The sequence below is a fragment of the Bombina bombina genome, chromosome 1 (genome assembly GCF_027579735.1).
Source record: "Bombina bombina isolate aBomBom1 chromosome 1, aBomBom1.pri, whole genome shotgun sequence".
In the NCBI taxonomy this organism is placed as follows: Eukaryota; Metazoa; Chordata; class Amphibia; order Anura; family Bombinatoridae; genus Bombina; species Bombina bombina.
This window is the reverse complement of record NC_069499.1, coordinates 937,039,111-937,055,064: the sequence shown is the minus strand read 5'-3', so window position 1 is coordinate 937,055,064 and position 15,954 is coordinate 937,039,111. Positions and strand designations below refer to the sequence as shown.

The following is a 15,954-nucleotide window of genomic DNA, read 5'->3' as shown; positions in this document are numbered from 1 at the left end:
ACCATCAAAAAGACGTGCAAGACTTCTTTTGCCTCCTTTTACTTGTGTCTACCACCACAGCACTCAGGGAACTGTAGTCCCTGGCTGCAGAGCTGCCAACAGCTGCAGATATTGCATACCATAATGCTGTGATGAACATAAAAATAATGCCAGAGCAAGTGTTTTGCATATTTAAAGAGTGCCATTGACGCAGCAAAAAAAAAAAAAGCTTCAAATTTTACTAGACCCCCAAATATTTGATTCCCCTTCCCTGCTCTTCGGCTTGTTGAGTACTTGACTTTGTATGCCCTGTATTGTTTATAGATGGCAGACTGTGAGATGACTGCTAAAGTTCACCAGTAAAATAGTCATTTGTGAGTCTCCCAAAAGCATTGTTAACCTGGTCAGCACTTTGACATTCTGCACAGGGACTCGTTGACAACTCCAGCTCTACACCTTGTTTCAGTGTCCCACTGAAATGTATAGCAGTATTAGCAATTTTAAACTAAATGTTTTAAGTTATTTTATCAGGGGGCAATAGAAATACCAGTTCTAGGACCTCTAGATAGATATGTGTGTGTAAATAAAAAAAATCCCCAAAATGTGCACTCACGTTTTGCAGAAGAGATAGGCCTTTCTTAGTAAGGGATTCTTTTTTTTTTTTGCCATTATTTTTAAAGTGCTGGTATAACAGCTTCAGTGGAACTGGGTGTACTGTATATAAGACTGCTGAATACGGCAAATATTTAATACATACATTTCTTCCTGTCATTATCTGTGATTTCCATGTATACACACAGTATTATTAAAATCTTAAAACCTTTCAGGACTCCTCTCCAATGGAATTTTAAGTTGAGTAGTTAAAATAAGTATTTTGTCTTTTATATCTTTATTTAAAAAATAACTTTTTATAAAAAATCTAATATTTTATTTAGTTACAATTTTTATATAGATAATAAAAACTTGACAAAATTATTTTAGTGTGGCATACACGTTCCTACACATAAAGCAAATTTGGAGTGGTATCAGTATTCACAATGGAAACAGACTAAAGCGTATTTCACACTGAGCAAATCAAAGCGTATTTACACTGAAAGGTTTAGATATTTAAACAGTCAAGAAGCTGAATTCAATAGGGCAGCGAAAGAGAACTTTCTTTCAAACTGGATTAAAATAAAATCCTAGCGGTCCTATATATTATAGTATGCTAGACACCTGATGAAGGGGCGTGACCCAGAAACGCGTTGTGAGTTTGCAGGTATTGTCTGGCCAGACAAGTGAGTTGCTGCTCGCTTTTATCCTACTTACTGATTTTTTTTTTAACCTATTTTTAACTATTCCAGCTTTTTTGTAGCTTATTTTAGTCTTGTACTTATAACGTTCACCATGTCTAGCATACTATATGTTAGCGCTTTTGCTTTGCAGCACTGCTCCACATCAGGCTGTTCTCCTAAAACAGCACTGTGCTCTGGATGCACTATGTAAGTTTTTATTCACTCAGTGCAGCCAGAAAGAAGCACTGTTTGAAGAGAGCAGTTAAATAGATCAGTATTGCAAAGCAGCAGCACATTGATTGATGAATGTCTCTCAGGGACTTTTTCAACTCCACCCCCTAGCCTTTCACAGTCTTCAAAGATGTGGCTCCGGAATGTAAGATGTTTTTGTGAGCAGTGCACCTTTTTTATTACTACATTTTTCCCATATAGTTTTAGACAAAGAGCAAAGGAACCAAATGTTTTCAATAGACATTTAAACAAAATTAAGATTTATTTTTTCTCTTCAGCTAATGAAAAAAAGTTCGGCATCTGGTCACTCTTCAATACTGGGAGCTAGCAATTGATTGGTGGCTACACATATATGCCTCTTGTTATTGGCTCAACATATGTTTTCTGCTAGGTGCCAGTAGTTAATTGCTGCTCTATAGCTGACTTTAACTATGTATTCAACCCTTTGCATGGATTAAACACACACAGCATTTTTATTGCACTGTTTCTTGCATATAACACATTACAAAGATTTTCTTTTTCCACTTTTATGCACCTTTACATTTTTAAAATCCTTTATATAAGGAAGCATAGTAATGTTTAACTTTGTTATTCTCAGTAAAAATATCAGTTTTAATTGATGTTGAAGCTAAAAAAAACTTTATACGCAACAAAGCAAAAAGCTTCATATAACCTTTATTAATTTCTCAATTTTTAAATCCATCTCTAAAGCACATTTAGGGCTCAGTTTATCAAACACAGGCAGACAGGGGCGTACATAATCTTCCCTATCCGCCTGGCTTCTCCTCTGGCGGGCAGCAATCCGCTGCCCGCATTTATCATTGCACACAAGTGCTCCTTTCACGCGCAGGCAGGAGCTGTCTCTTTCGACCTCAGCTTGATAAATCGTGACTGCAGGTTCACTTGTGCGAACCTGCAGTCAAAGTGGATAAAAGGGCTTGATGAATTGAGCCCTTTGTGTAGAGTGCATAAAAATGAAATTAGAGTTCGCTAAAAGGTTGTGAATTACCATTTTAGTATTACAAGATAGTAGCATCTTTGTAATAAAATTACAAATAAAATATGAGCAAATGAATTAAAGTAGTGCTAAGGATTTTCAGATTCATAAGTGGTTCGCACATAGCCTTCAGCTCATGTGATGTATAGGGGAAAGTGGATTAATTGGGATTTATATAAATATACACAGTATTTAGAATTAACTTTTATTATGTTTTTTTATTCCATGAACAGTTTGTGATAATATTAGAGCATATTGTAGATCAAGTTTTAAAGTTATCTGGTTATGGTTATCTTCCCACATCATAGGTCTTCACCATGTACAGTCTGCTTTCTGGGCTGTACAAGTACATGTTTCAGAAGGATGAATACTGTATCCTTATCCTGGGGCTGGATAATGCTGGCAAAACGGTGAGTATTGGCTGGGTGGCACGCATACAATATGGATATGTGCAACTGCTGTGCACAGCAAGTATATTATGCCAATGCAGGATAGGTCAAAGCTAGGAAAATGTTGCTCTGATACAAGATATAGTATTGGGATTTATAGAGGACATAAAAGCAATGAAGGTGACGGTGTATTTTGTTTTTTTCAGACTTTCCTGGAACAAACTAAGATTAGATTTAGCCGGAATTACAAGGGAATGAACCTGTCGAAGATAACAACTACAGTGGGACTTAACAGTAAGTTCTTCTCGTGACAAATCATTCTGTGGTGGATGAAAAAAAAGCCTTTCAGGTAGATGTGGGACTCTGTACTTTGGGTAGGATGATCTCTATAAAACAGAAAGACATAATCTAATAATGTACTTTTTAAGGGTCTATATATTTAGAGGTTCTGTTTTGGGTAGTTTGTGAATATGCTACAACTGCTATAGGGGTAGAATATTGCCATGTGGAGATGTTGGGGATAGTGGCTATATACGTCACTGTCGAAGGAATTCATAATTGTGCATCTACTTCCTGATCATGTTGTCCTCTTCCAGTTGGTACCATAGATGTGGGAAAGGTCCGTCTGATGTTCTGGGATCTGGGAGGTCAGGAGGAGCTACAGTCGCTTTGGGATAAGGTGAGGATGCTAACAGTTGTGGCACAATTCAGTTAACTTGCTGTTTCATTGTTATCAATTTGACTCCTGTCTGTAGATTCTGAAATCTTTTTTTTTTTGTTTTTTTTGTTCCTAGTATTATGCAGAGTCCCATGGGGTGATTTATGTTATTGATTCCACAGATGAAGCACGGCTTTCTGAGTCCAAGCGAGCTTTTGGTGAGATATCTGTAATTGTAGACGAGCCTTGTTGCAAACTTGCACCCTCTGTTGAGTAGGGTTTGAAAGGTTTGTCCGTTAAAAGGTGTGGTGTGTTGCATATTTAGTCATGTGAGACAGTAGGGCATCTTTATGCTCTAGCTTATTCCAATTGGGTTTGTTTTCATTATATGCATTATCTCTCCTCTTTTCTCTCCTCTCTCTTTTCCCTTTTCTCATGGCTCCAATTCCATCTCTGACCCCTGTCTCTCAGTGCCTCACTTCCAGTCGTTTCCCAGTATGCCGGTCTACTGCTTCTTATAATATGTTTCATATTTCTTTTCTCATAGAGCTGATGATCAGCAGTGAGGCTTTGGAGGGAGTGCCTATCCTTGTGCTGGCAAACAAGCAGGATGTGGAGGTACCTGATACATAAAATGCTCTACATTATTGTTTCCCAAACCCAGTCCTCGGTATCCACAACAGACCAGATATTCATTATATCTTAACTAGAAAACAGGTGAAATAATCCGCTGATGGGTGGTCACCTGTTTACAAATGCATTGTTAGACCAGCTGCATATTATTATGATAAGGGAAATTGCTCCTTGCAAATTTATTGTATTTAAAAAAAGTTAATTTTGTTTATTGGAATAACAACCTTATGTTCTCAAGAGCATGCCCATTTAAATAGACTAAACATGTATGAAGAGCAGACACACTTATGTTTATTGTACACAAAGGCCAATACTAAGGTACTGATTTTTTCATTATGGTAAGTGGTTTCAATGAATAAAACAGCTGTGTCATGTTAAAAAAATAAATTTAAAGGAGCATTTTGCAATATATTGAAAAGTATGCAACTCGTATAACTAGTCATTGGGAACACATTAAAAGAACAATGTACTGTAAATGTTTCTCCCCTTTTAATGTGTTCCCAATGATCAATTGTACCTACAAATAGCTCTTTTACCTTTTATTTTGTCACTTTGAAATAGCTGCTTTTCTTGTTGATACCTCCACCACATTGTGCTGAAGGAAAAACTAACCCTAATAAACATAGGTTGGAGTCTCGTGGACTCTCGCCACCATGAAATAAATTAATTTATCAGTTAAGCATAAATTATGTTTTCTGTCATACAGGTGGTGAGAGTCCACAATTCATTACTCCTGGGAACTAATGCCTAAGCTGTAGAGTCCACAAATAATATTTTTTTTTTTCCACTGAGAAATTAAAGGGACACTGAACCCAAATTGTTTTCTTTTCGTGAATCAGACAGAGCATGAAATTTTAAGCAACTTTCTAATTTACTCCTATTATCAAATTTTCTTCATTCTCTTGGTATCTTTATTTGAAATGCAAGAATGTAAGTTTGGATGCCGGCCCATTTTTGGTGAACAACCAGGGTTGTCCTTGCTGATTGGTGGATAAATTCATCCACCAATAGAAAGTGCTGTCCAGAGTACTGAACCAAAAAAAAAAAGCTTAGGTGGCTTATTTTTTAAATAAGGATGGCAAGAGAACGAAGAAAATGTGATAATAGGAGTAAATTAGAAAGTTGCTTAAAATTGCATGCTTTATCTGAATCACGAATGAAAACATTTGGGCTCAGTGTTCCTTTAAATCCACAACCCCACAAAAAAACAAAAAGGATATATATATATATATATATATAACCAGACATGGACTCCTTGCAAGGGGCAACCAGACGTGGACTCCTTGCTCAGTGTGCTTAGAGGAATACTGCTACACCTCACTGACAAGGCCCAATGAAGGCCGAAACGATTGTCTGGGGTTGCTGTGTTCCTTGTTCAGAGAGGAATTGCCTGGTATTTCGGCACTGGACTGACCGTAATAGGCGGGATCAGACTGATATACTACAGGAAAGTTCTACTCTGTGAAAAGCATTACTGGGCTCGAAGAAGTTGCACCCGGGTGGTAAATCGCCATAGAACAGGCTAACCATGGTATTGAGTTGGTTGTTCGTTCCTGTGAGTGCACTTCTCTCTGTGTGTATTTAGTCTCCCTATGGAAAAAAGGGGCAACCAGACATGGACTCCTTACTCAGTGTGCTTAGAGGAATATGGCTACACCTCACTGACGAGGCCCAATGAAGGCTGAAACGATCGTCTGGGGTTGCTGTGTTCCTTGTTCAGAGAGGAATTGCCTGGTATTTCGGCACTGGACTGACCGTAATAGGCGGCATCAGACTGATATACTACAGGAAAATTCTACTCTGTGAAAAGCATTACTGGGCTAAAAGAAGTTGCATCCGGGTGATATGTTTTTTTTTTTTTTTAAAGTACGTGCAAAAGCTGCCTCAGAAGAAGCGAAAACATAAAAATGGTGGAATTTAGTAAAAGTATGCAAAGAAGACCAAGTAGCTGCCTTGCACATTTGGTCAACTGAGGTACATGTTAGATGGGAGGGGATTTCTAAAGTTTTTTGGGGGGAAATCTTTGTCTCCTCCTAGTGGTAGAGAATAGATTCCCAGGAGTAATGGATTGTGGACCCTCACCACCTGTACCGGTATGAAAGAAATCTTATTTGCTTCAATAGTTTTTCAAAGGGCAAACTCCACTTACCGCTTTCCTTATTTCTAGTAGCCAATTTGGACTTGAGTCTGGACTTGCCACTTTAGACTTAGAGAGACATGAAACCCAAACTTTTTTTTTTCCATTATTCAGATAGAAACTTTTTTTTTTTTTTAATTGAATTCCCTAATTTACTTCTATTATCAAATTTGCTTTGTTATTTTTTTGTTGAAGAGATATCTGGATAGAAAGCATGCATATGTGTGAAGCACTACATGACAGGAAATAGTGCTGCCATCTAGTGCTCTTGCTAATGTATAACATTCTTGCAAAGCTGCTGCCATATAGTACTGCAGACACGTGCACAAAGAAAATTTGATTATAGAAGTACATTGGAAAGTTGTTTAAAACTGCATGCTCTGTCTGACTCCTGAAAGAAAAAAATGTGTTTTATATCCCTTTATATTACAGGAAAAGGGTCAAATTTTAACCCCTTAGTGACCACAGCACTTTTCAATTTTCTTACCGTTGTGGACCAAGGCTATTTTTACATTTCTGCGGTGTTTGTGTTTAGCTATAATTTTCCTCTTACTCATTTACTGTACCCACACATATTATATACTGTTTTTTCTCGCCATTAAATGGAATTTCTAAAGATACCATTATTTTCATCATATCTTATAATTTACTATAAAAAAATATAAAATATGAGGAAAAAATGGGAAAAAAACCACACTTTTTGACCTGAGATTAGAAATGCCCAATGTTTACATGTTCTTTGCTTTTTTTGGAAGTTAAAGGGTAATAAATACAAGTAGCACTTTGCTATTTCCAAAGCATTTTTTTTTTCAAAATTAGCGATATAGTTACATTGTAACACTGATACCTGTTTTTTTAGCAGACAACCCAAAGTATTGATCTAGGCCCATTTTGGTATATTTCATGCCACCATTTCACCGCCAAATGCGATCAAATAAAAATTGTTTACTTTCTCAATTTAAATTATTTACAAACAGCTTGTGCAATTATGGCACAAATGGTTGTAAATGCTTCTCTGGGATCCCCTTTGTTCAGAAATAGCAGACATATATATAGCTTTGGCGTTACTTTTTGGTAATTAGAAGGCCGCTAATTGCTGCTGCGCACCACACTTGTATTATGCCCAGCATTGAAGGGCTTAATTATGGAGCTTGTAGGGTTAATTTTATCTTTAGTGTAGAGATCAGCTTCCTCCCTGACCCCCCTTAAACAGCTCTCTTCCCTCCCCCACCCCATAATTGTCATCCCACTTTGCAACAAATTTTTTTGTAAGACGTGCCTGACACGTCCTTGGTCGCCAAGGTGTTAAAGGGACATATGAAACCCAATATTTTTCATTTATGATTCAGATAGAGCATGCATTTTTAAACAACTTTCCAATTTACTTCTCTTATCAATCTTGCTTCATTCTCTTTGTAATCTTTATTGGAGGTGCACAAATGCACTACTGGGAGCTAGCTGAACACATTTGTAAGCCAATGGCCAGTGGGATATATGTGCAGCCACCAATCAGCAGCTTTCTTCCAGCTTCTAAGCCCAACTAAGTATAATTTTTAACAAAGACAACCATGGGAATGAAGCAAATTAGATAATAAAAGTAAATTGAAAAGTTGTGTAAAATTGTAGGCTCTGTCTGAATTATGACCCTTTAATATTTATAGTGTATTGCAAAGTTGTTTTACTATGCATAATTATTTTATATTTACAATCTAAAAATGTTTACTGTCTCTTTAAAGGACCAGTAAATACAGTAGATTTGCATAATCAACAAATGCACAATAACAAGACAATACAAAAGAACTAAGGGTACCAATTTATCAAATGTCGGGCGGACATGATTAACTGTAGCGAATCATGTCCACCCGACATAGCTAAATGCCGACAGCATATGCTGCCGGCATTTATCATTGCACAAGCATTTCTGGTGAAATGCTTGTGCAATGCCGCCCTCTGCTAGCAGGGGGTGTTAATCATCCCAATCATATCTGATCAGGATGTTTGCAGTCCGCAACTTCAGAGGTGGGGGACGAGTTAAGGAGCAGCGGTCTTCAGACCACTGCTTCTTAACTCCCTGTTTCCGGCAAGCTGGAAGACTCGCGTAGAATAAGCAGCATCCGCTGCTTGATAAATCGTCCCCTTAGTCTGAACTTCAAATGAGTAATAGATTTTTTTTCTTTCTGATATATTTCAAAGTTATGTCTATTTCCTCTCCCACTGCATCATGTGACAGCTATCAGCCAATCACAAATGCATGTACGTATATTCTTTGAATTATTGCACATGATCAGTAGGAACTGGTGACTCAAAAAGTGTAAATATAAAAAGACTGCACATTTTGTTAATGGAAGTAAATTGGAAAGTTGTCCCTTTTAATTTTTGTCTTTTTGTCCGCCAGAGGGAGATGCATTACAGAAAAAAAAAATTACAATTCAATGTCTCTTTAATGTGTGTCATTTGGCCAACAGAGGGAGACATTACATCAGAGTACCATCCTACATTATAGGCTTTGCCTAAACAAATGTATGTTGCCTGCACTTTGTAAAGCATTGAACTATAATACAGAGCCCAGCAGGTTAGAATCATAGTATTTACACCTTTTTCACACACAGTGGATGCTTTTTTTTTTTGTTTTTTTATTTGAAGGGCAGTGAACAGGATAGTGATTTAACATTCTTTTCTAGTGAAAATACTGTGAGTGGTCATAGGATTTCATAAGCGCTTCAAAACCATCTTGAAGGACTGAGTAAATATTGAAGGTGGCCATCAGTCTGTATGCAGTGATACCCAGCTAAACATTCAATACATTTTCCATTTCAAGTGACATATACCTGTACCTCAAGTATGCTATACACCAGTTGTTATTATTGATATAGATAAATATGACACAGATAAACTAGCAGTGTCTAACTGAAAAACTGTCAAAATGCACTGAGATAAGTGGCGACCTTCAATGGCTTATAAATCAGTTTATGAGCCCACCTAGGTTTAACTTTCAACAAAGAATACAGAAAGAACAAAGTAAATTTGAAGATAAAAGTAAATTGGAAAGTTGTTTAGAATTGCATGCCCTATATGAATCATGAAAGTTTAATTTTGACTTGAGTGTCCCTTTAATTATGTGTGGTGTTAATAATCTTTTTGGGTAATTTTATATTTTTTATTTAGAGAAGGAAGCAATACAGATACATAAGAAAACAAGCACAGTCAATTAAGGCTTGGTGATACGCAGATCACCCCTTTACAAGTATCTAATATAACCTTGTTTTATACCAAAACATAGGTAAAACGTATTCCATATCAAGTTTGAAAATATGAAACAGAGTTGTTGATCTTTTTAAGTTCTATAGTTTGTTTTAATATTAGTATGTAAAAAGTATAGCAAGAAACAAGTGAACAACTATCCTAAATAAAGCATATCACTCAAAGACACAGGGAATTTAGCACACTTGATTTTTTATTTTTAAACCAAGACCTGGTTTCAACTTTTTCTTTGTGCACATAGAATACAAAAACACTTCTAAAACAACTTCTGACAATCATCACTTCATACAAAGTTTTCCTATCCTGCAAGCAGTGGTGTGCGTAAGTTCCAACACCTGATACCATCAGCGAAGCCTTGTGTGCGGCTCTGTGCCCTGTAAAGGAGGTGTGACTAATAAGAAGCTAGCAGCAAACCTGAGGTCAAAGTGAGAGACCGGCTCCTGCCTGTTGTATACCTAACCAGTGACGTAGAAGGGACGAAGACGGTACTGGCGACTAAAGAGAACCCCAATAAAAGGTCAGGAAGGCAACGGAGGTTGCGCTATTTCCAGAATCGATCCAAAGGGGCGTGGGTGAGACTTGCCCATGTGCGGCTAAGCATTCTTAGTATAGCCGAACAACAAAGAAGAGAAGTATACACCCACTACAGACACTTTGCAGGACATCTATGTTTCTTTACTTGAACACACGTAAGCCTTGCTTGTGAGATGAATCACATCCATGTTTGCAATCATAAGTACGGACTGATCGTTTGTCACTTATTGGCTTGTTGAATTAACAACTAACACTGCAAGGTGCTTTCTTAAGCCATACTAACATCCATGAACTTTTAACAGCTGCTTGACAATTACATCTTGCATTCAAGTCCGGCAAGACATATCAAGGACTTTTGTGCTGGCAGTTTCTTGAGCCTATATTTGCAATACTTTTAGAAACTAGTATGATGTGTATATGAATTTTATAGTAAAGGTGTGTTTTATAAGTGTTTTTGTATTCTATGTGCACAAAGAAAAAGTTGAAACCAGGTGTTGGTTTGAAAATAAAAAAATCAAGGTGTGCTGAATTCACTGTCTCTATGAGTGATATCCTTTATTTAGGATAGTTGTTCACTTGTTTCTTTCTATACTTTTTACATACAAATAAGTTTAAAGGTCTGCACCTCCTTCCATATGAAGGATCTTAATATTGTGAATTAATCATGAGCTTAGCAGCACAAGTCCTTTTCTAAATATATCTATGTTATAATATTAAAGCAATGGACAGAAAACACAAAAAAAAGAAGAATGGAAATGAAAGTTAGTGACTCGTTATAGAAGGGAGCCGATTCAGTCACCCAATAATGTTGTTAACTGCATAAAATATCGCTCCATACAATGGATGTAATAATAATCTCCACTACAAAGTGGAGAGGTGAGGCAGTTCCATGATCTAGCAATGGCAAGTTTTAACTGCCATCAACAGATATATACAGTGAATTGAAGTAATAGATTATCTATTCATTTTATTTTTGACATCTTAACCCATTTTTTTTTTTTATTTGTTTTCCCCCTGTGGTTCATGCCATACATGCTGCAACTACTTTTATCTACATTTATTTATAATAACCCCTAATAAGTATATTAGGGGTTAAAATAGTTATACATAGGAAGTACCACATGAGGTCTTTTCACTAATCGGTAACAGATTATGGGTATGTATGTGCAGGTATGATTAATGACTATAGGTCTTTGATGAATGTGTCAGACCCTTTCCTTTAAACACTTGCAAATTGTGTTTTTTTATATATGTGTGTTTCATGCTTCATATAAAAAAATGTATATTCTGATTTTTTTTTTTTTCATAACCATGCTCCACAAAATTTTTGTTGGTTTTACCTACTGTCATATTATGCTGCCTTTGCCGCAAGTTGTCTCCTGAAATTTCTGTCCTACTAGATCTGTCCTGATCAACTGCAGGTGTTATTGTGATGTGGAAACATCTAGGAGCAACAACAGCACAGCCACAAAGTGTTAAATCACACAAACTTACAGAGCGGGGCTGCAGAGTGCTGAAATGCTCAACACCTATTTTCTGTTGCATCACTTACTACAGAGTTTCCAACTGCCTCTGGAAGCAGCATCAGCACAAGAACCGTGGATCAGAAGCTAGATGGAAGGGTTCCATAGCCAGGAATCAGCTGGATGGGTGTAAAGCATGCCACCACTGTACTCTGGAGAAGTGGAAATGTGTTCTCTAATGAATTACGCTCCACTGTGGAAGTCTGATAGAAGGATATGGGTGTGGCAGATGCTAGCAGAACACTGCATAGTGCCTACTGGGAACTTTTGTGTAGTGATAATGTTCTGGGGCTCTTTTTCAGGGTTTGTACTAGGCCTCATAGTTCCAGTGAAGGGTCATCTTAATGCTACATGATACAAAGCAATTTTAGACAATTGGGTGCTTCTAAGTTTGTGGCAACAGTTCGGTGAAGGCTCTTTTCTGTTGCAGCATGACTGTGTCACTGCACAAATTGAGGTCCATGAAGACCTGGTTTGACCAGTTTGGTGTGGGGAACTCGAGTGACCTACACAGAGCCTGAACACCTTTGAGATGAATTGGAACGTTGATTATGAACCAGATCTTCTTGTCAAACTGCCTGACCTCACGAATGCTCTTTTGGCTGAAAGGGCACACATTTCCCACAGACACATAGTAACATAGTAGATGCGGTTGAAAGAAGACATAGGTTGAGTTCAACCTATAAACACACACTACACAATCTTGTGAAAAACATTCCCGACAACTTGCAGATGTTCCAGCCGCAAAGGGGGGGGGGGGGCAACTCCATATTAATGCCCATGATTGTGGAATATTATCTCCATCAAGCTGATATAGGTGTGATGGTCAGGTGATGACATACTTTTGACCATAGTATATATTTTAAAACAGTTTTTGAGGCACATACCAGGTTTTACACCATGTTGTACATTGGTATTGTGGATCTTTTCTCACTTCTTTTTTTTGTAGCAAACTGTAGTATTTTTGTGCAGCCATCTGATTTTTGAAGTGGGAACAGAATTAAGAAAATGCTTGCCAGTTTTACAATTATTTTCATCCTCAAGGTTTTCTGGCATTTGTCTTCTCAAATAATAATTATAGCTATCACCTCTGTTTGATAGTTGGATCATATAGGCTGCAACCTTTTTATACCAGATTTAGATTTTTCTTGCGGAAACCTTTGCTTATCTTCCAAATTATTCTACAGCTCAGAGTGTAAAAGTAGTGTACAACATTTTGAAAAGTGTGATTCGGATGTAAAAAATGTCTACATAAGCATGGTACTTACAGCCTAACAAGATATGAATAAGGTCCTATTCAAAAGTGGATAGCGAAGTCCCTTCATAGATTCTAAAATACTGGATGTATCTCGTGGAACTCATAGTTTATAAAATGTTATACCATAATGTGATCATTTATAGGGTATACAATGCTTAAATTGTAATCTTCCTTTAAATAGCATAAGGGACTAATGAACTTATATTTCTTGAGATGGGGTATATGCCTCATCAAATTATTTGACAGCTTTGCAGTGATTTATGTGTATGCCCTTCATAGCTTGTACAAGTCCCCTGTACCTAAGATTCATCCTGTTCCTGCAGCATCTTTGAGTTGTTTTTTTAAATAAATTTAAAACAAAAACATAGTACAAGTACAACTGTACTGCTAAATCTCCATAGACAACAGCAGCAAGGTAAAACTAACACATGCTATTGCTGTTTTAATGTAGTATTTAAAGGGACATGAAAACCCAAAATGAGTAATATGAAAAAAACATTCCAATTGACTTCTATTATCAAATTTGCTTTGTTCTCATAGTATTCTTTGTTGAATAGATACCTAGGTAGGTAGTGTGCATGTGCCTTAAGTACGACTACATGGCAGCAAAAACTGCATCCACAGAGTGCTGCTGACAAATGCACTCTCTTGAGCGTACATCCCTGCTTTTTCAACAAATGATATCAAGTCAACAAAGAAAATTTGATTATAAAAATAAATTAAAAAGTTGTTTAAAACTTCGTGCTCTATCTGAATCGTTAAAAGGGGAAATAATTGAGGTTTCATGTCTCTTTAATGTTAACTGAACATTAATAAATGTCATTGTTAAGTCACCATTCTAAATATGTGCTTTTTTATATCATAAAAGTGCTTCTTTTAAAGGCTTTTAGTTCAGCTTTGTTTATCAAAGTAAAGACCTGAAACTTAAACATCTTCCATCCTCTGCCTCATACAGAAATTTAAAAATATTAAAACAGATTTTTGCATGAAAAATGTTAAAGGTAATGCTTTTTTACAGTGATACTTAAAACAGGAAATGCACGTTTCTGCACAATTGATTCCTAGAGTTTCCTTGTTCCCTGGCTAAGACATCTCTCGCAGCTCTTAAGAAAATAGAAAAAAAACCATCTCTTGCAGCTCTTATGAAAACCGAAAATAAATTATTTTATTACGAACTTGAGTTCCCTGGACTGTCCAGTAAACTCTATACATAAAACCTGGACACTTGAAGGCATCCTTTCCTCTTATCTACTACAAATATAGAACCAGAAAAACATGACACTGCACGTGGGCTTCTCTTATACGTTTCTTGCCACAAAGGAGGGAAAACTAAACTCAGTTTCATGTATTCCTGTCCTGATAGGGGAGGTTAAAGCTAGGGTTGTCACCTGTCCAGGATTGACCGGGATAGCCCGGGTTTCAAACTGTGTGCCGGTTTTCCTGCGAATGTCCAGGTTTGGAGATAGAAGGTGGGAAATGCTTTCTCAGGGTTTAGCTGATAGTAAAACCAACTGTGGCACTGTGATAGCTACTTTTTAAACACCGTAGCAACCACAGTATTTAAGCATCATTATCCTAGTAATGGGTGGAGCATGTGGGAGTATATGGTGTACAACGTAACTCCTAGGTACAGTGCACTTGTTATATTTATAACACATACGTGTGGCTCCTGATAAAGCTGGTTATAAGGATGCTGGCTTCAGAACATACTAGGGGAATCTCCTCTCTGAGAATCTACTCCTGCAGCTTAGACAGGTAAAGGATAAAAAGCTGTGATTGTGCTTATAATATTTGTAATACGGTATTTGTGTGCTCCATAGCCATTGAAAAGGTTTGATGTTTGATTTAAAAAACATTGCACATGCTTGTGCATAAAGCAGTAGGTGGTACTGCTTTGTATTGTGGTGGCTATGTGTTTTTTTGGGAATAGTTGTTGAAAGCAAGGTCTGGGTGCAGTTATATACAAGAATTAGTAGGAGGAAATAGCATTTGGGGGACACAATCCTAAAGTGAAACAAACCAAGAACACTTACGACGTTGCATGTCATCATCTAATAATAACAAATACCTATAAAACACTAACACCCTTGCTGGTCTACACAATGTATTGTTTTATGGGCTGGAACTGGATATTGTTGCTAAATATAAAGATCACACCAATACAATGTTTAAATATTAGTAATGTGCTTTGCATGGTTGTGTGTGTGTGAGAGCGAGCGTGTGTATGAGAGTGAGTGAGTGAGCGTGTGTATGAGAGTGAGTGAGCATGTGTATGAGAGTGAGTGAGCGTGTGCATGAGAGTGAGCGAGCGTGTGCATGAGAGAGAGTGCGTGTGAGAGTGTGAATGTCTATGTGCAAGTTTGTGTGTATGTGCTATTATGCACAGTGTATACTCTGCAAACAAATAAATATATATATATATATAGTTGCAGCACTGTGCGTGGCACAAGAGTGTTCAGATTTGGCCTGAACTAAAGGTAGCAGCCCTAGTTAAAAATCTGTGGGTGAAAGCTTTGGGCTGTATTACAGAAAGCCTCAATGAAGCATAAAATCGCAAGTCCTGCAAGTGCCTCTGGCAGTCAAAAGGTTCACATTGCTGCTTTTTGTGTGTTACAGGTAGCATAGGTAAAATTGTTGCTTTCTGTGTTTTACTGGAAGCTAAACTGCAGATAAAGGGCCACATTACGAGTGGAGCACAAGTGTTTGCGCACAAGCGATAAGGGGTTTATCGCTGGTGTTTGTGCTTGTTGGGCTTACCGCTGGTATTATGAGTTGAAAGTAAACATGATCACTTGCTCGCAATCGTGATTTACTCTAGAATATTACCGAGTCCTCCGTGCTCTGGTTAACTGTTTTGCTAAACAAAAAAGTTGCACAAAACACATCAAGAATACACTACAAAGTACAGTTACTCATAATAATATTATCTAATATAAAAAAAAATATTGCACATAAAGTTATAAGGGCTCATATATAGACATGTATAAAGATGGATATATATATATATATATATGTCTATATAGGTGTGCATTTGAGCCCTTTGAAATTAAGTAGATGAAAAAGCATATTTTTGCTATATC

At 37.1% G+C, this 15,954-nt stretch overlaps 1 protein-coding gene across 2 annotated transcripts in view; it reads left to right on the top strand.

Annotated features, from left to right (window-relative positions):
- ARFRP1 (ADP ribosylation factor related protein 1) overlaps window positions 1-15,954 on the top strand; it is a 152,263-nt gene that overhangs the window by 123,979 nt on the left and 12,330 nt on the right. For both annotated transcript variants that reach the window (XM_053702203.1, XM_053702118.1), the window contains exons 2-6: window positions 2,790-2,891; window positions 3,077-3,164; window positions 3,467-3,549; window positions 3,665-3,746; window positions 4,076-4,146. In XM_053702203.1, coding sequence (XP_053558178.1) covers window positions 2,799-2,891; window positions 3,077-3,164; window positions 3,467-3,549; window positions 3,665-3,746; window positions 4,076-4,146 — 417 coding nt within the window. In that variant the 5' untranslated portion in view covers window positions 2,790-2,798. The remainder of the gene's footprint in view (window positions 1-2,789; window positions 2,892-3,076; window positions 3,165-3,466; window positions 3,550-3,664; window positions 3,747-4,075; window positions 4,147-15,954) is intronic.